The 24,533-nt window shown below is 33.4% G+C and overlaps 1 protein-coding gene and 1 long non-coding RNA gene across 2 annotated transcripts in view; one reads left to right on the top strand and one right to left on the bottom strand.

The window, feature by feature from the left end:
- Window positions 1-471: 471 nt before the first annotated feature.
- Window positions 472-24,533, bottom strand: part of Nectin3 (nectin cell adhesion molecule 3) — a 39,748-nt gene continuing 15,686 nt past the window's right edge. Inside the window, exons 2-6 of the mRNA XM_048346575.1 lie at window positions 19,523-19,864; window positions 13,947-14,243; window positions 10,079-10,196; window positions 7,539-7,690; window positions 472-1,382 (exon numbers count right to left, since the gene is read on the bottom strand). Of these exons, the coding sequence (XP_048202532.1) occupies window positions 802-1,382; window positions 7,539-7,690; window positions 10,079-10,196; window positions 13,947-14,243; window positions 19,523-19,864 (1,490 nt within the window). The 3' untranslated portion in view covers window positions 472-801. The remainder of the gene's footprint in view (window positions 1,383-7,538; window positions 7,691-10,078; window positions 10,197-13,946; window positions 14,244-19,522; window positions 19,865-24,533) is intronic.
- LOC125351667 lies at window positions 10,192-12,572 on the top strand. The gene is made up of 2 exons (XR_007210990.1): window positions 10,192-10,326; window positions 12,186-12,572. It is a non-coding gene; the product is annotated as an uncharacterized LOC125351667 (long non-coding RNA).

The following is a 24,533-nucleotide window of genomic DNA, read 5'->3' as shown; positions in this document are numbered from 1 at the left end:
ATGCACAAAAATCTATGTTCATAAGACACTATACAAACTGTGTTCATGATGAAAAAATTATAATTATCATGTTTGGAAGGCATGTATTTTATTACTCTTGTATGTATTTTGGGCAAAATTCCTGACCAGCTAATTATGTTCTTTTACACTTCATATTCACTGAATTTACTACCACAGTTTTAGTGCACCAAATATCTTTGAAAAGCCACTCTACAGTAATTATGGCAAGGCTCATTAAAATGCAGAGGTAAAGATTCTGTTTGTATAGAAATTAAAAAAAAATGTTTAAAAGAAAAAATGTTCCATCAGGTTGAATATTTTTAGCATCTTAAAAAATACATAAACATTTTCTGAATTAGTTTTATAGTCAATTTTGATATGGTATCATTTAGTGGTGAGAGAGGTATATGTATCACAAACATTATACTTGAGATCATAGTCTAAGGTAAACATTTAATACACAATGCCAAGGTAGTTTCTTTTTTTTAATTTTTGTACCAAAAGTCATACATTTAACATTGACATGTCTTCTTACCTGTGTGCCTCAGACCAATAAAGTACTCTGCATTAAAATTTAAATCTTGAGACAGTAGTACAGCATTGAAAAAAAAATTGAAAAGCAGCTCAAATACATTGAACCCAGATTTTACATTTTCATTTGTCAGATCAGAATATAAAAAGTAAGCTCAGAAATCAACTTGAAAAAGGTTATTCTTCCTCAAGAAAAAGTGTGAACAATCTGAAAATGATCAACTAGTATGAACCAAACATTGTACATAGTTAAGTCATATTTAGTGGTTGCTAAACATACCACTCCCTCCTGGAAATTACAGAACCATCTACATGTGAAACTAAGTCATCTTCATTTTCCTCATAATGTTCATCACTGACGAACTTCATTCCCATTTTTAGATCTTCATAATAATCCATTGGTCTTTCAAACCTATTGAGATTTTCTACATTGTTCCACTGAGTTTTTTCAGGCTCTTCTAAATAGTCTTTACGTATTAGATTGTTCACCGGATTTTTGTTTTCTTTTTTTACACTGTCTGGGTAAGAATCAAGCTCATCTTGTTGAAGAACATCTATTTGTGATTCTTTCTGCATATCTGATGGTGGAATGTAGTTTTTGGCAAAGTAGTCTCCACGAAACGTCCGTCTTCTCCTATAGCAGAATATTCCAGCCAAAACACTCACAAGTACTATGAAGAGAGCCCCACCCACTACACTAGCAATGATTGTGCCAATTGTGTCATCCTTAATTGTTGCCAAAGTTGACAATGGGAAGGGCAATTTTTTAGGTTCTGTTGCCAGATCCTCGATGTCAGAAGTTGAAGGATGCCACTGAATTGTAGGCTGAAGGGTGGTAGTAGTAGGAGGATCTAATGGGAACAGTAAAGATAGACAAGACACAGAAAGGCAAAGAAGGTCAATGCAGGCTAATTCAGCAGCAAGCTGAAAAGACAGCACAGTTAATGAATATATATTCATAGTAACAATAGTTTTTCATTCTTAATTTAAAATTAGAAGGCATATATCAAAAAATAACAAACTGACACAGTCAGTTACCAATGAAGTAAAAAAATAAAACCTATGATGTAAACCATCATTTTATCCCAAGTTTGAGTAATATTGTACTTGAGAGAATGGGTTATTTACTTTTTAAAGGTAGATTATTACTATGGTGTTCTATATACAGTTGGCTTAAGAATTATCATACAAAAATTAAAATTAAATCAAATAAATCAAAGGTACATTTTCTTAGCCAGTAGCAAAAGAAATAAAATGAAAGATTAAAAAATTAAAGTAAGTTTTCTTAATATGCACCATTCCCTAATATGTAAGATTTAAACTTATATTTAAAAGAATGAAAAACTATAGAATCTTGTTAAGTGGACATAGTATATAAGCAGTTGGTTTAATAATTCTCTCAAAAATATTTACCTTTAATAAAAAGTACTCTAAAATTTTATTAAGGAAATATGAAGTAAAGCCCATTACTTTTTTGTTTTTTAAAAAAGGGAGTTCAAATTGTGCTAGACAAATGGGCTTCATCAAATAAGACTAATAGACAAAGATAAAGTAAAAAATGTTATAAAGTAATAAAAATCATCAGGTCTAATATCTCATGGGTAAGATATTGGAACATTTAGGAAATTAAGGAATTTCAACTATATATGAAAATTTAATGTCATTGCTTTAAGATGAAAACTCGAAAAGAATAGCTAATATTTTAGAGAGAATGTTCCAGTAATACTTAAATATTAGATGCAAATGAACCTATATATTGACATTAGATAAGAGAGTGGCTATTAATATTAAAAAGCAACTAAACATAAATAGTAAAAATTAAAGCTTGGTTAATTATCAATTCAGTAGTATTTGTAGGTCTGTTATGCAATATTCTAGAATCTGAGGAAAAGATGAGTTTAAAATCTCGTGAAATTTTTTTCATAGACAAAAATAAATGACTCAAATGGTAATATCCTATAATTAATTTTTAAATGAGTGGTATTGATAGAGCTTTTAAACAATGATTGTTAGAAAAATACTAAATCTACATGGGATAAGTTATTCTAATATTACAAGCTAAAGAAAAATACTTACTGAAACAGGTTTCATCACGGAATGCCATATGTATAGAATTTGGTAAAAATTTAGCAAGTACAGTATAAAATGTGGCAAATACAGTAAAACTAATTTCCTATGAGTTTAAACTAATCTAACAGGTAATCATATAAAGTTATGTTGAAGAGAAATTTTAATTACAGTGTGTGTAAGGGATCTAGGCAGTTTTAATTTATAGGAAGATATGCACTAGCTGGACAAATCTAACCTGAAGGAAATAATTGTGAAATTGAAGTATTATTTCTAGTTTGAAAGTGATAAAGCTGTATATAATTCAATTTCACAAAATTGACATATTGAAGAAACAGACTAAAACTAAAATCATTAGTGAGACAATTCACATGTTTCTCAAGGGAAAAGGAATAACAAGACAGCCATGTTTAAAGTACTGAATGTCACCTTTGCAATTATATTCCAAGAAAAAAAATATTAAAATAAACTGGAACCAGGACATTTAAAATATTATAAATCATCTAAATAAGTTGTTTATAAGATGTTATTTTTGACACATAATATGATTGTTTTCAACTAACCACTTATTCACTATCCTCGTCTTTAAAAATAGCATCACTTTTCTATTAACATTCCATAGGAATTATTAATACTTTTTTTTTCAGGGTCTGGGGCACTTTTTTTTTCAGGGTCTGGGGCTTGAACTCAGGGCCTGGACTCTGTCCCTAGGCCTCTCTGTGCTCAAGGTTCTACCACTTGAGACCAGTTCTGGCTTTTTCTGAGTAGTTTATTGAAGCTAAGAGTCTCACAGACTCTCTATCCTGTCCTCAGATTTCAGCATGCTGAGTAACTAGGACTGCAGGCATGAGCCACCAGCACCTATTATTTGGTATTTTTAAGCATATTTTTGTATATAACAATGCATATAAGACACCTGATTTTTTAAATTAATATGAGAATCACAATATCTCTAGGGATGTAAGACTGTTTTATAACAATCAGTAGTTACTTATCTACAGTGATTTAAAATTCTTCCCAAGATTATTTTTAGTCAGTCTTTAAAAAATATTTTAGCTGAAATATGATAAATGAAAATTTGATATAATGAATTCAGCCTAAGATTTTGCCAAATAAAAGAATTTTAAAGTTTCTTTTTCTAACCAGTAACTTCTGTTGAACAAGAAAAAGGACTGGAGGTATGCATAGTGCAACTGCCTAGAAAGCCCCAGGATGGAGACTTCCAACTCCCCAACACCAGGGGAGGGGAGCAAGAACATCAAAGGGAATGCTGGACAACATGGTGGGTTATCAAGAAAAGTGAGATCACAGAGGCTCTGAGTTCAAGCCATGTTACTGGCAAAAGAAAGAAGAGAAAGAGGAAAGGGAAGGGGAAGCGGGTGGGGGGAATAAAAGGAAAGTAAATAGCAAAAGATAAAGAAAAATTAAAAGGAGAAAAGATTTCCACCAGAAGATCCTATTAGCTATAAGGCGTATTTGGGTGTCATAATTACTTTAAAAAATTAAATGTACTCATTTCCATTTCTTTTAATTTATTTGGATTAAATAGAGAAAATCGTGTGTTTTAAAATTTAATTTTGAGGGTGTATTCTTAAGTCTGATGCTGTCTGGATCATAAAAATCAATTATTTGACCCATATGTTTGCCTAAGAACAAGCATTTTCACCAAGGGAACATTTATTTTATATGTAGAAAATGGTGTTTTCTATTTTCAGAGAAGTGAAAGGGGTCAGGGAAAAAAACAAAAGCAAACCAGAAAAAAAACCACAACTTCTAGCAGTCAATATTTGATGATGAACCAATGTAGTTCCTAAAAGTGATACTATGCTAACATATAATCTAAATACTGATGCTAAGTATGTCATTCATGAACCAGTAGCCTTTTAATTGTTTGGCAATATGACTTCTGTCAAAAAATTTATTTCTAGTATATATATTTTTTAATTTTTCTAAAAATTTAAAATGTCAATTTAACAGATTTAAAAAAATTTCTAGAGGGGGAAAAAAAGAACAGATTATTGAACTCCTGAGTAGGGATAGAAAGGCAAAATTGTGAGAGAGCAAAGGAAGAGGTAACAGTGTTCCAAAAGAAATGTACTCTTTTTGTGACTCAGATAACCGTAACCCCTCTGATACATTACTTTTACATTAACGCTCTTATTTTGATAAAAATTTAAACAGTTACTTTGGAGAGCATCACCACTAGTATATTTGGAATACCGTCAAAATGCTCTTAAGAGTTAACTGTCCCAACATAGTATACTATACTATAGGCTCTGGGTAGATAGTTTGATTCTTAATTAATTGAAGAAAAATATCTCTGATAAATACTATCTTCTGTTGAAGTACTTAGAGAAAATGAAACTATGATTTTTCATATTTAGTCACAGTGTGATTTTCCATTTTACACCACTAGATAAGCATTTAAATAAACCATGTACTACATTACATGATAACAAGTACTAAAGACAAAAAAAAAAAAAAAACAATGCAGAAGAGAATAGAATGTAGTAAAAGGAAGGAGAAAGGAATTTACTATAGTCATGAAATAAGAAAAGATTCACAGGGAAACTTGGTACTTTAAGCAAAAACCTTAAATGAAAGAAAGGATACCTTGTTTAAAAAATCAAAAACAAAGAAAACACCCCAGACATTGGAAATACTGTACCAGTTGTGTTCCAAGAAAAAAGAAGGTCAGCATGGATGAAAAAGTAAACAATATATAATGTTACATGATATGAAAGAGGGCATGCCTAGAGTCTATAGGTCACCGTGAAGATTTAGTTTTCTGTGGGGAAAGTGGGAAAAATTCATGGAGGCTATAAGGAAAGAGAAACATATGGTATATCCTTTAAAAGTCTGATTTAGCTTCTTATTTATAAGATGATCAACTGAAATGAAATAGATTGAAAGTGGGAGATGAAGTGACTCCTGTAGTAAGTAAGCGTGGTTGATGGCTTAGACCAACACAGAAGCAGATATGGAAAATTAATAACATTGTTTTGTTGATGGACTGAGTTGCCTATGAGAGAAAAAATGAAATCAATGATACTATAAGGAGCAAATGAAAGAATGGAATTATATAAATAACTGAAGAGAGGAAGGCTGGTAGAACAATGGATTTGGTGTCAAGGGGCAGAAAAAAGATCATGATCTCAACTTTGAATGTTTCCCTGTAAATGTCTAGTCAACTTCCATATAGTTAATTAACATTAATAGGTAGTTCAGGAGTACTGACTGGGACAAAAGTGGACCTGGAATGCCACAAGATATAAATTTAGGCTATCATCAATGAAATCAGTATATATGAATATCCCACTTGAAATGTTGATATTTAAAGATTATGTAACATATTGAGCTTAAAAATATCTCATACTAACTGCACAATAGGAATACAAAGGAAAATAGTCTTCAGAAGATTACTAAATTTTAAATATGCATTACCTACTGCTTATCCTCTAAGTAAAAGTAGGAAATCTTTTTCTGCCAAGAGTCTTTTGGATATTTCTAACATCAATCATAGACCATACAATATTATCAATATAGGCAAACAGCTGTAGGCAGTGGACAGGAAGCATACATTTATCTTTCCAAGTACCAAATGATTTCTCAGCCCTTATACAGAGGTCCAGATGTTACCTACCCCTTCTTTAAGGGAAGAAAGAGACATAAGCCAAAATATAATCTTAATTAGATTTTCACCAAAGCACTGCTGCTACTAGGAAGCTTTCTAAACTTTTTGGCTTGTGGCATAAAAATAGTATTTGCATCTATACTATATGCCAGGCACTATGCAAACTGCTGAATATACAGGAGTAAGTAAATCACAGATAAGCTGTTTCATTTTGAGGATAGGTAAGTAAACAAATAAGAATACAAGTATAAATTGTGGTCAACATCAGGAGAAAATAAATAATGGGGAGGTTTATTCTCCAAATGATCAAACATGGACTAAGAATATAACATTTTGCAAGCTAAAATCTCTTTAACTTTTTCTTAGCCATTATATAATTACCATATAAACGTCCCCTTTCTTCTCACTCTTTGTACCAGTGAGACTTGAACATGGGGCCTGGATACTATCCACTAGCTATTTTGCTCAAAGCTGATGCTCTACAATTTGAGTCAAAGCTCTATTTCTGGCTTTTCGGTGGTTAATTAGATAAGTCTTTTGTATTTTGAGTGCCTGGGCTGGCTTCAAACCAGGATCCTTAGATCTTAGCCTCCTGAGTAGTTAGGATTACAGAAATGAGCCACCTCAGCCAGCAAGCTTCTCCTTCACCTTCATTTTCAATATGTTAAGCATGGAAATTGTTATATCAATAGATATTAAAATGTTTTATTTTTCTAAGTATCCCATGGATAGGTTATAGCTCTTCATAAGGAAAAATGTTCTCAGATTTTATGTTTTATAAATGCCTATAAATACCAACATGTTATTCACAATAAAAAATATATAAAAAAACCATCTAGCTGAAAAACTAACAATAAGAAACGTATCCAAGTTTATTTCATTACATTTTCAGTAGTATTCCTATTACACCTACCAGTAACTCAAAGTGGAATAGTCTCATTCTGAATGGCAAATAATGCAATGTAACAAGCCAAGTTAACAATAACCCACATTACTTATCAGACAACTGTATGCAGAGTTACTGCCAAACAGGAAGAAAAATGTTTCTTTGGTTAAAGATAAGTTAGAAAGGCATATCACCAGTAAAAGAAATGCCCAAAACTTATTGCACAAACATTTTACCCTTAAGATCTCCTGTATTATATATGTTTTGCAGACAAGTTTACTTTCTCATATTCTTTTCAAATTATGTAGAAAAAGTTCAAACTGATAAATCTTTATTATAAGTGTAGACTACTGCCTAGGTGCATATTATTCTGAGAGGAATGCTTTAAATAACTCATTTTGGAAACACATAGTGACTTACCAGAAATGTAGATGACCTTTTGATCACTTCTTTGACCAAGGGAGTTGGTCACTTGGCATACATAAACACCAGTATAATTGTGAGTCAGTGGGTAGACAAAATGAAGAGTATTGTCTGAAGCCAGTAAACCATCAGGCCATTGTCCATCCAACCTAGATTTTAGAAAGCATGAAAATTAAACAATCTTCACACAGCATTTATTAACGACTACTTAAAATAAGAAAATGCACTCTGGAGATTTTAGTGAAATAGTAGTAGCTTTGAGATATAATTAACTATGAAATGAAAACACTTTCATTTTATTAAGCTATTAAAATCTACTAGGTATATCCATTCTTTCCAAATCTTAATCAGTGTTAAGTATACATCAGCCACCATAAAATGAGAGGAAGGAAAGAAAATATTTTAGTTAAAAAACTGTCCTCATGGTAGGTGTCAGTGGCCCACACCTGTAATCCTAGAACTCTAGAGGCTGAGATCTCAGGATCATAGTTTGAAGCCAGCTCAGAGCAAGACAGTCTATGAGACTCTATCTTCAATTACCAACCAAAATGCTGAAAGTAGAACTGTGGCTCAAGGGATAGAGTATGAGCTTTTAGCGAAAAAAGAATAGAGCCAGAGTCTTGAGTTGAAGCCTCAGTAATAGCACGAAAAAATAAATTTAAAAAATAAAATTATACCTGGGTTACTGGAACTTAGAAAAATTACTTGATTATATACAGCATTAAAGTAAAAAATTCTCAGTGAATTATGAACATACAAATGGTTTATATCTACCAAAACTCAAAGCACAATTTGGTGTAACTTTCTAAACACTGGAGTAATTTGGCTAAAAGTCTCTCAATCTAGTGCATACACTGATGTAATTCATGAGTTTTACTGTGAAAACTTTGGTTCAAAGAACTGAGTTTAGAGTTTGACATAAGACATAAGATGACAAATGAATTAGTTGAAGTTACAAAAATCAAACAAAAACCAACATACTTCTTCCAACCCTGTTTAGATACTAGGTATTTCTTTCCCAGGCCAAAAGAAAAAAAAAATAGTGAAATAAACTAATTAGTTGTGGAAAAAAAGATTTCTTGTTGAGGGGTAAAATATGGAGCTTCTCTATGAAACTAATCACTTGTCTACATGATTATTCCAAGTAGAAAATAATAATGAAAAATCAACATTATGAAGTTTCCAAAAGTATTTGTTAATGCCTTACTGTAAAATGACTGTAAAACCAAGACTTAAGGACTATCTACCAAATCAAAGACTACACCACAAAACAAAACTGGAATAAAAAGAAATACATGGGAAACAAGAAAGTTAGCTTTTCATTGCTGTCATCAAATACTCAAGAGAAATAATTTTATAGAAAAAAGAATCTAACTGGGCTCAGAGTCTCAGAAGTTGTGGTCTGCTATGGCAAGCAGGACATGGTGAAGCAGGACACTTCAGGCCAGAAAGCAGATACAGAATAACTGTGTTACCTGGCTTTCTCTTTACTTCTTCTTTTATTCCACTAAGGTCCCAGCCTATGGGATGGTGCCACCTTCATCTAGTCTACCAATCCGCTCAGAAAGGCCCTCTCAGATAAACCCAGAAGTATCCTCCCCAGGACTTTTCAATCTAATCAACCAAGACAATCAAGACTAACCATCAGAGGTGGAAATTAGTATCTCTTGGAAGAAACAAATACTACACTTACAAAACATAAAAATGATGCCACAAAAGTGGCCAAGAAATTAAAAGTGCTATTAGAAACTGTAAATATGCTTTCTTTTAAATCACTAAGTTAATAGAAATTCAAAGAAAATATTCTAGAAAAAAAGACAGCTGTGTGAAAACTAAGAAATTTATACAATGTACTTGTGCAATAAACAGAAAAAAAGGTGAAATGCCAAAATGAAATAAATAAAATTATAAAAAGTTGGCAGATACAAAGTTTCAAGACCAACATAGGCCTCAAATACTGAGTTATTAATGAAAACCTTAGGGTAACCGTTTGAAATTTAAAAGTAAAAGAAACTAAGGAGACTCAGATGAGAAGCTATGTACTCAAAGGAGGCAATCACTAGCCACAGGGAAAGCAAATAGCTGCAGAGCTACTTAGCACTTGGTAAGTAATATATTTACCTGCCACAGGGATTGAACACTAATTACAGAGCTTAACTGAAAGTAACTTAATCTTATTCAGACAATGACGGATAGAAGTATATAATGACTGTGGGAGAAGAAGTAGACAAAATTAACTCTTAAGAAAAAGTAGTGTTAAAAACTGATAAGTAACAAGTAGCATTGTAATAATATCCATGATGTTAATGATCAGGAAGAATCGTCAAAATCACTAACACAGACACCTCTAAAAAACACAGCTAAGGAGGTAGGAAGGTAAGGAAGGGTGAAGTAGAACATATTTATGAGACTATTCACTTAAATTCTTTAGCTATTACTATAACCATGCAGTATAGCAATAACAGCAGTTTTAAATAGGCTTTTAAAAATACTTTCACCAGTAACTAATGTTTCTTTTAAGTATAATATTACATTACCTGCTCCACACAGATTTGAAAGGTGGTGGATTTGCATCAGCATTACATTTGAGGTTTACACCTCTTCTTCCTACAAACCAATTTCCATCATATCCTGTTACTGAAACTTCAGGGGCATCTACAAAATCAACAAACAGCAAGAAAAAAGTAATCTTTTATTAAGGATAAAAGTAATATTCAAAGCTTGACAGAGTAAAGATTTGGCCACATCTTCACACTAAGCTTTTTAAAAGAACATGTTAAATTTTGTACTCACAATATATGTAATCAACATGGAAGATAGCACTGAACAAAAGTACAATTACCTCACTAACGGAACAAATGAATTAATAAGCTCATACTATTCAAGCTACTAAGAATACAGAATGTAAGAATAATCATAAACATGTAATTACTAAAAGCAGAATATAAGTCTTATTTTTAAAATTTGAGACACAAGAACAAAACATATAGCTCACAATTAAATAACAAGACATATATTTTAGTATACACAGTGCCAAATAACTATATAAAACTATCCTAATAAAAAGATGTTGTGCACAGTACCAATGGCTAACACAAGAAGTCCTAGCCATTAAGAAGACAAATCTGGAGGATTCATGCAGTTAGATTCTACCTCCAAAACAGCTAGCAAAAACAGGGGTGGAAGCATGGGTCAAGTGGTAGAGTATCAAGGATCAAGTAAGCTAGAAAGCCCAAGGCCCTGAGTTCAAATCCCAGGAACAACAAATAAATTAACTAATTAACAAAAGATGTTTATTCTAAAAGGAAACATTCTGTAAGAAACATCAAGTCAAGCAGATGAGACTCCCTATATTCCAATATTCTATGGGCATTTAGGGATATGACACTGAGACTACATGTAAGTGTAGTAAATTAACTAGGGCTTCAACAGTACTGAAGTAGACATTACCCACTCAACACACCACAGGTCTTTTTCACATATGTGCAACTTAATTAAATAAGCAATTATTCTTATCTACCTGCAAAATACAGGTAGCCATCATTTTATTATCTCCTAATAAATGCCAGGAACTATTTCAGTTGTTTAGGTTAAATATAAACTTTGGAAAAAAAAACACTTTGGATTCATAAACCTTATATCCTAATAATGATAAAGAGAATGACATTTAAAAGTATTAGCTAGGAGGGCGGCAAAGGGAAAACAGAATGCTAAGCCTGAGTTAAGACCTAGTGTAGGTCCAGATGAAGATGGAGAGATCATGAAAGCTTCCTAAAGGAAGTTTTCTTTATGCATAGTGCAGAGACCTCCCAATTTTCTTTGAGCTACACAGAAAACCAAGTGACAGCAAAGGGACGGGGAGGATGTTAGAAAAAAACAAGGTCAACTTGTGTCAGAACTGTCTAAACTACTGAGCAACATTTTACTAAAAAGTTAGAAAAGATCAAACTTAATATGAAACACCTGCCTCATAAATACAAAGAATTAACAAATGCCTTTGTAATGTTAGGGATAAAAGTTAGATAGATATTAACATATCCCCAAAGAATATATCTAAACTTCCTAGCTTGAATATGGGATGTAAGACTTTACTTTCTTAAATTTTGTTCAAATATTTTATACTTTTCCTATTTAAAAAAAGAACAAAAACATGACTATTATTAACATTTTATTTATTTATTTTTTTGGCCGGAGACTGGGACTCTGTCAATGCTTGATGCTTTCACTCAGTGGCTAGCATTCTACCAACAGAACCATGCCTCCAGCCCCCTTACTAAACATTTTAGAAACTAATAAGAAAATATCCTATTTACACCTTAAAAGAAATACTTTTGATTTTCTGAAAGTGCATCCGGGTAATTTTAAAAGTCAATGCTAAAAAGACAAGCTGATAAAACTCCCCCATTCTTAAGGAAATATACACATATAAGAAACAATAGTACATTTACCATTGGAATATGAATGTTAAAAGAAAGTCTGGGAAGATGAGGAGGAAAACGACAAAACTGGATGCTTCAATCAAATGAGAAGATGAGATCACTCAAGAATGTAATGGTAATAAGACCCAAATATGTGGCAAACACCTGTAATCCCAACTACTTGTGAGGCAGACACAGATCTGGAAGACTCTAATTTGAGATGGAGATGGGGAAAAGAAACCATGTCTCAACAAACAGTTTGTAGTGGTGATTAAAGTGTGACAGTATAGTGGCTTAGTATATAGTAGTGAATGCCATGTGGGACAATTAAGAAAATTAGGGTCTAAAGTCAGCCTTATAAAAAATGTTATCCAAAAGATAATTGACCTCAGCACCAAAAACTTTGGGGTTGTAGCTCAAATAGTAGAGTAATACTTTCTTAGCAAGTATGAGACCATATGAGTTCAAACCGTCACCACTCTCCAGAAATTATATATTCATAACTTTCCAAACATAACCCTGTAGGTGTTGAAAATGATCCTGTATAAAACAGTATATATAATTAAAATTTTCATATATGGGATAGAAAAAAATAGTAAAAGCAAATGCTTCACCACACACAGGTTAGTCCACCCAATCTTTCTTCTTTCCCTCCCTTCCCCATCCCCTCCTCTCTTCTTCCCCTCTCCACTTCCTTCCCTTCATTCTTCCCTTGCTTTTATCCTTCCTCTCTCCCTTCCTTTCTTTCTTGTAGTGAGGTTTGAACTCATGGCTTGCTACCTTGTCTGATGCTGACCCTGCTTGCATTTTTGTTTATTTTAGAGATGGAGTTTTGCAGATATTTCTGCCTCTGCTGGCTTCAAACCATGATCCTTGTGATCTCATCCTTCTGGAGTACTTCACCAGTACCCAGCCATCTAAATCTGCGTAAACTTAACTACTTTGCTATAAAAAATAAACAACCATCAACTTAGCTCTTACTCAAAACTTAAAGTAAACGTATCAGGATGTACAAAAGACTGAGTAACTTTATTGAAAAGGGCAAAGTAAATACACATGAAAACATAAACCACATGCTTAGGGCAGGACCCACTGTCAAAGTAAGCCAGCTTTGAACTTTATCTACAATTAATTTTATCTCAACAATGTCGTAAACGTACTATTTTACTTATGTAAGAATTATACAGTATTATTTACAACACAAGATTAGAAATAAGACTGAAGATAGATTTTCAAATTAGGTAAAATGTATCCAGAGAAATAAAACAATATGGATAAAGAACATAAAAATGAGTAACAGCAAAATTAAATAGAACGGACCTACTTGTTTCTAAACATTATACACTTGTGCCCACCCCTTCACCTTCAGTCATAAAAATCAGAGCCTTACCTTTGCGAGGCAAATGTTTTGCCATGTAAGCTGTGCCTCTATCCACTCCCCTCTTTCCACTGAGCCTTTTTAAAATTAGGTTATTTTTTCGGGTAAGGTCTTGTGGCTTTTGTCTACATCAGCTCAGGACTGTAATCCTCCTACTCAACCATCCCTTGTTGCTAGGATTACAGGAATGAAGCACTATACCCAACCTGTTTACTGAATCTTGCTAAACTTTTTTACCTAGCATGTCCTCAAACCAAGATCCTCCCAATCTTTCTCTCAAAAGCTAAAATGACACGCTTGAGCCTGACATATATCTGGCTGGCTCTAAGTGTTCCAGATTTTGAAGCACAAATTTTCACAACTCCCTTTAGTTTACCATGGCAGCATTTAAAGGGCAATTAAAATATTATAAATTAAAGGGCAACTTTACTGATTAAAAAATGCTCTAATGAGATCAAATTTCCATCAAAGTATGAACAAAAATAAAGACAAAAAATGTAAGTACAAGAAGCTGTAGGGCTAGAAAACCAAAAATATTTTGATAATGATATATTTCAAAGGAAGAAAAATGAAATTAAATACATCACAATTGAAAAACAAATTACTTACACTGTATATCTAGTATGAAAGAATATCGGATGTCCTTTTCCAAGGCTGGATGTTTTACAACACAAGTAATTCGTCTTCCTCTAGCAAATCTGGTTGGGAACAACTTGTAATGACTGACAACTGTTGCTGTTTCATTTGGAAAAGTAGTTGTAGTAGATTCCATTTCACCAAGATCACCTTCCCATTCAATTTGTGCAACTGGTTTTCCTGTGGCCGCTATACAAATGGCTGCTACTGTTTCATTTCCTCCATCAATTAAAGAATCTGGCCCTTTTATTAGGCTCACAGCAGGTTCAACTGTTTAAAAATAGTTATATTTCAATTAAGAAAATATTTAAAGTCATGCAGTCAAATCCAGACATTTTTCATAAGGTTAGGGAACACTTGCATATAATCTACACACACATTTTTTAGGTAATGCCAACATCAACTTCATCCTTAGAACATCAGAAACATTTAGTTGGGACAAAAATGAGGTCAACATTTATATTATCACTATAAAGATGGTTTTCTCTGATATAGATATACATTAGTTTATAGGGTTAAGATGAGCCCTCTTCAAATTAGTGTATGTAAAAATGTCATCTTGACCAAATGCCCAAAGGCTAAGAATATTATTCTTGAAGAAAAAAACAATTAGTTCTAATATAAAGTGTTTCATGTGTAGCAAAAAAAAAATGTAAAGCAAACACTTTTAAATATACCAGTAGTTATGCAGTCTTCTTGATTTCTAGCTGACAATTTTTTTCTATTTTAAGATAAATATCTTCCCCATTTCTTTGTAAGAAAGACATTATTGTGAAATAACAAAGGAAACATGAAACACATGTAATAAATAATTTTACTTTTTAATCTTTTTAATGTTAGTTTTTTAAATGATCTTTAAGGAACTGTACAAAAGGGTTTCACTTCCATGTAAATTTATTAGTACAAAGCATCTTGATCAACGACACACACCCCTTCCATCATTCTCTTCCACACTATCCCAAATCCACTTATCCCAAGTTACCAGGTTGCATTTTCACATATGTATACTGAATATATGGCTGTATTTGCCCACCATTTCTGTCTCCTTTTGTCTAATCTCTGTCCCCTTGACCCCTGTCCCTTCTGACAAAAAACATTTCAGTTTACTGGTATTCATTTTGTTAGACTGTAAATTAGTTGTTCAAAGCAGTTACACTATTGAAATCCCCTCTCCTCTACATATACCATAGCCTATTTGTATATATGTGCATATGATTAAATATGTATGTATATATACATTCATGTATGTTTACAATTTAGATCTACCATCTATATATGAGAGAAACATGCCCTGTCTATCTAAGCTAGAAATCATTTCATTTAATATAATTTTCCTAGTCCATTCATTTCTCTGCAATGACACATTATTTTTCCCTTTGGATAAAATTAAATTGTATATATAGATACACTACATTTTCTTTATTTAGTCATCCACTGTAGGCCATCTAAGCTGTTTCCATCATATGGCTACACTGACTAGTACAACAATGATCATGGGTATGCAATTTATCCTGGCTTACCTTTGAATAAATGGTCATGAATTACTGGATCATAAAGTAGTTCTATGTTTAGTTCTTAACAAATTTCCAAACTGCATTCCATAGCAGTTGCATTAAGTCTTTTCCCCCATATCCTGTCTAGTATTTCTGATGTAATGAATAAATTTTATAACACTTTTGTAACTACCACATATTTAACCAAGAACATCAACACCTCCAAATCCTAAGCCGCTTCTTGGTCATTTCTTCTTTTAATATCAGACCAAGACAGTAAGTTTGAAATTGTGTATATGGTACATGTGCGCGCAGGAACTGAGGCTTGGAATCAAGCCCTGGGAACTGTCCCTTTTTTGCTCAAAGCTAGTGCTCAAGTGGTAGTGAACTGGAGATAAGAGTCTCAAGTACTTTCCAGCCCAGAGAGGCTTCAAACCATGATCCTCAGATCTCAGCCTAGTGAATAGTAGGATTACAGGAAAGAGTTACTTGTGAACTGCTGAATTTGATGGGTTTGGTGAGGGGGAAGATTTTGTTTTGTTTTTGGTGTTGGTAATCAGGCCTAAACTCTTGGCCTAGGCACTGTCCTTGAACTCTTTTGCTCAAGGCCAGTGGCTCTACTACTTGAACCACAGCTCCACTTCCAGCTTTTTGTGGTTACTTAGAGATAAGAATCTGGCTTTGAACCATGATCCTCAGAGCTCAGTCTACTGAGTAGCTAAGATTAAAGGTGTGATCCTTCAGCACCAGGCTAAACATCCTATTGATTAAAAACTGTTATTAGTGGGGCTGGGGATATAGCCTAGTGGCAAGAGTGCCTGCCTCGGATACAAGAGGCCCTAGGTTCGATTCCCCAGCACCACATATACAGAAAACGGCCAGAAGTGGCGCTGTGGCTCAAGTGGCAGAGTGCTAGCCTTGAGCGGGAAGAAGCCAGGGACAGTGTTCAGGCCCTGAGTCCAAGGCCCAGGACTGGCCAAAAAAAAAAAAAAAATCTGTTACTAGTTACAGTTTTACAGACAGTAAGTATGGATCTAAACAAAATTTTCTCATTGCATCTATTCCTGAACTTTAGAACTAGATACCTTTTTGTAAAGTTTTTCTCTGATTCAACTTTCTGTTCTGGGCATTTATTATATATTCTGGAGCAATTATCTTCTTGGGAATTCATTTTAACTTCATGTTTTTAAATTTTGAAGTGAACATGGAATTGCAAAGACTATCAGGATTGTTTCTTCTACAATTTAATATATTTTATAAGACACATTTTCACTCATGTATGTCAAGTTGTTTTGCTTTTTTGTACAAGTGTATTCTCAAGTTTGTCCTTGGTATTACAACTGTTACCACTGAGAAGCACCAGTGGCTCACATCTATAATCCTACTCAGGTTGAGATCTGAGAATCCCAGTTCAAAGTCAGCCCAGGCAAGAAAGTCCATGAAATTCTTATCTCCAAATAATCACTAGAGAACCAGAAGTGGTGCTGTGGCTCAAAGTGGTAGAGCACTAGCTTTGAGCAAAAGAAGCTTAAGGACAGCACCCAGCTCCTCAGTTCAAGCCCCAGAACCCACAAAACAAAAAACAAAAAAGAATTGTAACCATCACATTTACTTTCAATTTTTTCAAACAATACTAAAACCTTTTCTAAAGTACCAATTACCTCACAATCATTAAAACATTTGTTGGATCATATACTCCCTAAAGTCAATATTGTGAAACTTCTTAGTATGTCAGTCCCATAGGTAATATAAGAACACATAATTAACATTTTATTGCTAAAATCTCAGGTTGTGAAGGAGAGTGAGAATCTGTATGTCTTAGGGTCATTTGGAATTTTATTAGTTGGGAAATACAAATTAAAATGAGGTGCCTGTTTTTTTTTTCTTATTGATATGTAGAAGTTCTATTTGATTTAGTATATGTAGTATAAGTTTAGGTCTTACATTTTTAGTTTTCTGATACAAGTGGAGTAGGGAGTTGGGATGATTAGAGATCAAACCCAGAGCCTCATGTATGCTAGGCAAGTGCTCTACCACTAAGCTATATACCCAGTCTCTGGTATGTTTTGATAAACAAGTTAATTCAAATGTATTAAGTTATCAGTTTTTATTTTTTTGTAGTTTCTTTACGTCCTAAAACAATTCTATACTTCTCTCTTTGAGGCCAACCACTCTGTGATTTGTCTGTCATTTTCCACAGAAAATTTGTAGATTATTCTGAATGGTATAAGCAAATTTTAAATTTTTTGTCTGGTAATTCCAACCACTTGTGTTTCAGGCCTATCTGTGTTATCTTATTCATACAGGTTCCTGCTTGTAAGACTTTCTTACTTGTATAACTGGCTATTCACGCAAACTACATACTATATTTGAGTCTCTGTTTTCTTGTACTACGCTCTTGAGATTACAAAATAGGCCAAGATTTTTCACTCAGACTATATGAGCCATATAAACCATGTCTAGAAGTCTATACTGCTTTCTCACTCCCAGTTTACTTTCTTACTTCTAGTTTACTGCTATTGACTACTATTATTACTATTCTGAAAATAGAAATCTTTGGGCCCAGAGTGAATATAGGAGTAACTAAATACCCTATAATAAGCAATCTATCAAAAACACCCAGCTGATCTTCTTAAATCGTAACTCACTACACCTACTCTATGCCAAGACAGCCAAATGTAAGGCATACATCTAAGTGATTTAAAAGCTATCACAGCAGTATTTCCCAAACTATACCGTGGAAGCAAATCAACAGATCATCTTGCTTATTAAATTTAGATTGCTGTTCAAATAGTTTGGGAAATTCTGAATTTCTAATAAAATCTCAGAATGATACTAATTCTTCTGGACCATTTTAAACACTGAGGGTCTGAGAGCAAAACAGGGAAGGAAGAAATAGCACAATCATTAGCTAGTAATGTAAATCTCAAATTTCCTATTCTAACATTCCATTTACTAAACTTAAAAATTCTCATACTTTATATAAATTCTTTGAACAATCAACAATGTCCCACTGTGCAAAGTTCTGATCAGATGATTCCCATCATCCTAAAACCCTTTCAAAAGAACACCTGGCAATTACTGATGATGGGTTAAAAGCCATGGATGTTGCCAAAGTCTAAAATGGAAAAGATAGCTTGTCACGACACATAATTTTGGACCTACGAATTCAACAAGTGAGGATTGCTTTAATGTATATTTCATTCTGCCTTCTGATATGGATTCTCTAATCCTTAATTCTAGAATGTTTCCTGAAATCATGTTCCATCTGTGCCTACTCCAAACCAAAAAATAATTCATGAACAGAAGGATTCCTACCATGTTTACTAGAGTTTATTCCTATATTCTACTCAGAACTCTCACAGTCTTTCTGGAAAGCTATTAGCTAACTAAAATTCCCAGTAGCTGAGCAGTGGTCTTTTGGAAGGAGCATCTAGGCAGTGTATGCCCAAGTTAGCCACAGCTATCTATCATTCTGGAAAGCATTCATCAGCATTTTCAAATTGATTTCTATTCTAAATAGTTATCTTAAAATTAATAAGCTTACTCAATGTTTCACCTTAAAATACAGCACTTACGAAAAAGCAGAAAATAAATATGAATAACAGTGTAAGATTCAAATGTTTACCTAAATCCACATAGCAATTATAAATTTGATGTGCAAAATCCAAACATGAGTTGCCAAAGGCTTAAGTAAAATTTAGTTACAAAAAAAAAACAAATACAGAAATGAAAAGAAAAAACTTAAGTCTAAGATGAATAATTTAAGGGTAAAAATTTGAAAGTAGCAAAACTATCTTGCAGAGTCACAGCATTTACTATTGTAATTAAAACACTTCGTTTTGTGAAAAAAATTAAGAGCAAAATTATGTAACATAAACAGGCAGACATGATTAAGATTGGACTCATAAAACTTCAAGTTAGAATTTGAGAAATCATGTTTAAATTATTTTTAATTTAAACCTAAAAGACTGTCAAACATTTTAAGTGCTTGAAAATACTTTTCTTATGATCCTCATTACTATCACCAAAATACACAATTCAAGCAACACCTACCTAACACAGTCACAGTTGTAGAAGACTGGGCATTTCCAAGTGGGAATGTAACAGCTTTACATATATATTTTCCAGAATCAGAGAATCCTATGTTATGTAGAGTAATTGTTGCATCATTTAGTGAATAATTTTTAAACAAGACTCTTCCCTGATACTCTCCTTGAACAGAGAATCCATATTGAGGATGATGGACTGCAACAGTTTGTGTATTTTTGCCACGTATCTTCTCCCATGAAATTTGTGTTATGGTTTCATTTACTTCAATTAAACACTTCAATGAAACATTCTTTCCCCATACTGCGGTGACATGTGGCTCCACAATAATTGGTCCAGCTAAGGCACCTATAGGGAAAATGCAGAGTATAATTGTTAAAACGGAAACATTATGCTTACATATGGTCCTTCCTTTCCTTCCCACAGGTGTGTGTATACACACACACACACACACACACACACACACACACACACTTCTTCCCTCCTTTTTCCTAATGGAACAACAAAAAGAACAAGATAAATGTTATCTAGGTTGGATGTGAGATACAAAATGTTTATGCCAATTGATATTGCAATGAAAAAACACTAGATTGGGACCAGATCCTTCCTGAAAAGCCCTTTAGTGAGGACCAACAAAAGCAGATCCATGTAAGCCATGCCTAGATACTTAATCCACAGAAATTGTAACAGTAAGTAGATGTTAAAAGTTACCAAGTTTTAGGCTAAATTTTAAACAGTAAAAAATAACTTATTCATATAATATCCCTCAAACAAAATCTAATGCTTTAGAATTTTCTTTTGGACTATCCCTGTATTAAATCTCTATAAAAAAGGATTTAAAAACAAATGAAGGACAAAAATTAACAAAATGATTTGTCACAGAGTAGGAGGAGATAGGATACATATTTACACTTTCCAATTCTTGGGTTGAAGCCTTAATTTGCGTGCGTGTTTCCTTTTTTCAACACTTAAAACTTTGGGCAAGCCGATATTACCCTATATGTACTGATAATTTGGTTATTAACCTTTACATTCTTTGGGTTTCTAGTTTTATTACTTTTGTTTTTTAGTTAAACAGGGTACACGTGCTTGAAAATAAAATCTTAAACTCTTGTTGACCTAAACCCAAAAGTTTAAAATGATTTGTGATTAAGATTTTTTTCCTTGTAGACCTTTTCTGTGGAGAAACAGGACTGCCATACCAAATTTCCTGGCAGGCTCTGTTAACTCATGCCTGTAATCCTTAGCTACTCAGGTGGCTGAGATCTGAGGACCACAGTTTGAAGCCAGCCAGGGCATGAAGGTCCTGGAGATTCTGATCTCCAATTAACTAACAAAAAAGACAAAGTGGAGTTTTGGCACAAGTAGTAGAGCACTATCCTTAAACAAAACAACTCAGGAACAGCACTCAAGCCCTGTATTCAAGGCCCAGGACAGGCAAAGACAGGCACAAACAGGCATGGACTGGTGGACAGAAACACACACGTACACAAATGAACACACAAGCAAACTGCTTAATTGCAGAGCCTAAGGGTCCCTGACACATGTTTATTGCAAAATAACTAAATTATTTAAAGTTAACTTATCATTTGTAAGTCTGCAATATAAAGAGGCTAACGAACAGTAAAGAATTGGATCTTCCGGGGCTGGGGATATGGCCTAGTGGCAAGAGAGCTTGCCTCCCATACATGAAGCCCTAGGTTCAATTCCTCAGCACCACGTATACAGAAAAATGGCCAGAAGTGGCGCTGTTGCTTAAGTGGCAGAGTGCTAGCCTTGAGCAAAAAAAAAAAAATCCAAGAAGCCAGGGACAGTGCTCAGGCTCTGAGTCCAAGGCCCAGGACTGGCAAAAAAAAGATCTGGATCTTCCATATCCCCACTGATAACTCTAACCTTGTCATGAGACATTCCTGCTCACTCTAGGGGTCAAGGAAAACCATACTATTGTTTCTTTTCTGATTCTACCTAAATTACAATTACATTTTGTATCACTTTAGCTAATCAGTTGAGCTGAACCTATTTCTTTGAGATAGACATAGAAATACTATCATTCCATGAAAACACTATAACCACAAAAACACAACTTTTTGGAGTCTTCAACTGTATTTGAATAGTCAGTAAATATTACAAGAAGTCCATGTGACACAAAGCATTTCAAAATGTTTTAAGAAAATACTTGTGACAGAAAAGAAAATACAATATCTAATATATTGTGATAAACTACTATGGATTTTTGGGGGGAGTGGGGGTTGTCCTCAAGACCTGGATGCTGTCCCTGAGCTTTTGTGCTCAAGGCTAGCAGTCTACCTGGCTTTTTGGTAGTTAACGGGAAATAAAAGGCTCATGGACTTTCCTCCTGCCCAGGCTGGCATCAAACCTTGATCCTCACCTAATATCTCAGCCTACTGAGTAGCTATTAGTAGATTATAGGCATGAGTCACAAGCACTCAGCTACTATGGATTTTTCTGAAAAAGACCCAAAGATATTTAATGGCATGGATCCTCAGAATTTTGGATAGTTTTTTGAGACAATTTATTAAACATTTGTTTTAAAAACCAATAAAATAACAGCATCCAGCGATTCTCAAATTACTTTTGCATATATTAACATACACATTTTGGGTAAGTCAAATTCATTATTCATTATCCATGTTATAAATTGATAAGTATTTATCATGTTAAGTTCAAAATTTAAAAGTGCTTTTCAACAAAATCTTCAAACAGAAATAAGCATAAAGAACAATCAAGTAAGTTAAATAACAAGTGAAATTATTTATAAACTGAAAACTCAAGTAGTATTAGCGTATTGAAGAATCTTAACTTTCTATCATGTTGTTAGAAAATGTAAATAACTCTTGGATTACAAAAGGTCCTGTTCTATATTCTAACCAAATCAGCCTAATGCCAAAAATCAGTTGAAAGAAGCAGTCCTTCCTTCACTCATTCACCAGTATCTATGAAGTGCATACTTCATACGAGACACTTGTAGGTGCCAGGAAGAGTATTAAACAAATGTCTCTGTCCTTATTGAGTCTGCATTCTAATTTTGAAATATGGTTTTAACAAAGAAAGCAGATTATTTATCAAATAGTAAGAATTCTGGAGGAAAATAAAACAAGGTTAAAAGGGATTGCTTTAGGGTAGATGCAGCATGTGTTTTGAAATAAGGATGATTTCCAAAAGGTCTTTTTAAGATGACACTAGAAAACTACAAAAGTAAGGGAGAATAAAGGACTTTTGAGTGTCCCTGGAGTGAGAAGAAAGAAGGAACTACAGGAGATGATGCTACAAGGGCAGCAGGCACCAGAAACTGAGAACATTTTAAAAACTGGCTTTAATTCTGAAGAAGGTAGAAAACCACAGGAGAATTTTTAGCAAGAACATGACTTATTCTAAATGATCACTTTGAAAGAGATGAGGGAGAATGCTGAAAGAGGTGACATTGAACAAGATGTATTATACTCACAAATTGATATGTTGAATTGAAACACTTTTGTACAACCACATAAGATAATAAAAAAAACTTTAAAAAATTTTAGCAACAATAAAAAATGATCATCCTCATGTTGGGAAACAACAACAAGAAAGTAAAGACTAAACTACCAATATCAGCTAGGATTTATATTGCTAATGTGGAAGAAGGGGAAGTTTGAACCAGATTTATCACAATAAAAATCTTAAACCAGAAATTAATTATGAATATGTTAAGCTATATAGTTTGAGGGTACAGAAAATAAGATTTGCTGATGGAATGTAATAAATAGAGCAGCCATGGATTTTGGTCTGAAAATGTAGAATGGAGTTCCATTTACCAAAGTGAGAACTAATATGTGTAGGACCTTTAAGAGTTAGTGGTAGAAGATTTCAAATCTTATGTTTGACATGCCTACTTCACAGCCAAATGGATATGTGCTGAATAAGCAGTTGGACTATATAAATGCATGCTGGTTCTGGAGAAAGTGATGGGCTTGTGATATAAATTTAGAGTAACCAACACCCAAAGTCATGAGACTAGATGAAATCAAGAGTATTGATAGCCAAGATATATAGAAGACCAAGCATCTGTGGTGCATTAAAACTTAAGGGTTGGAAGTAAAATTCAACCAAAATGATAGAAAAAAGTGATAAGGGGAGAAGGAAAAGAACCATGAAGATATCCTATATACTATCTAAAGTGTACCTCATAAGTGCAATGCATAGAAATTCCTGACTTTTAATAGAAATTATAGACAGCATGTTACTAAAACATATATAGAAACACCAAACTGTATGATACTGGTCATGTAATTACTTTTTTAAAGCTATGTTACTAAAGACATAGTAGACTTTATAATTTTTTTTAAATCCGCCATTAAAGATAAACTACTAAGAGAGTATGTTGCAAAACATATATCTAAAAAGGATATCTGATAAGAGCCAAAATGTATAAAGGACCATAAAAACTTAATTATTAAAAAAAAAACAAAGGAATCATTTTGAAAAAGCAAAAGTTGAACACAAAGAAAATAAGGACATAAAAATAGGCTCAACATACTCAAGTTAAAAAAAATCATAGGTTAGTCTGATCCTTTCTGAAATACTGGCTGGAATATGTAACAGCATTAAAAGTCACTAGGTAGTTTCTTAAAGCTAAATAAGTAAGTAGTATGATTTGCCATAATGCCCCTGTGTCTTTAACCCATTTGAAAGAAAAGCAATGGGTCCTTCTACCAACACTAACACAAATGTTCACAGTAGCTTTTTTCCTAATAACCCCAAACTGGAAATAAAAAGTAATACACTCAAATAGGAAAATATCTGTCAACAGCTTAAAACACGTTCAAAAACTTAACAGTTCAGGTTATATTTACTAATAAGAAGTGCTATCCCTAAGATCAATCAGAGGCAAAGAGGTTTGTTCTCATCTTCCCTTTTCAATATCTTACTCAAAGTCCTTGACAATATAAGAAGAAAATCACCATTTGGTGTATATTGAATAGGAGGGAACAATTAAGAACAACTGAGCTAATATCCATTT

The sequence above is a fragment of the Perognathus longimembris genome, chromosome 5 (genome assembly GCF_023159225.1).
Source record: "Perognathus longimembris pacificus isolate PPM17 chromosome 5, ASM2315922v1, whole genome shotgun sequence".
Taxonomy (NCBI): Eukaryota; Metazoa; Chordata; class Mammalia; order Rodentia; family Heteromyidae; genus Perognathus; species Perognathus longimembris.
The sequence above is the reverse complement of the archived record's forward strand: the minus strand, read 5'-3'. Positions and strand labels throughout refer to the sequence as shown.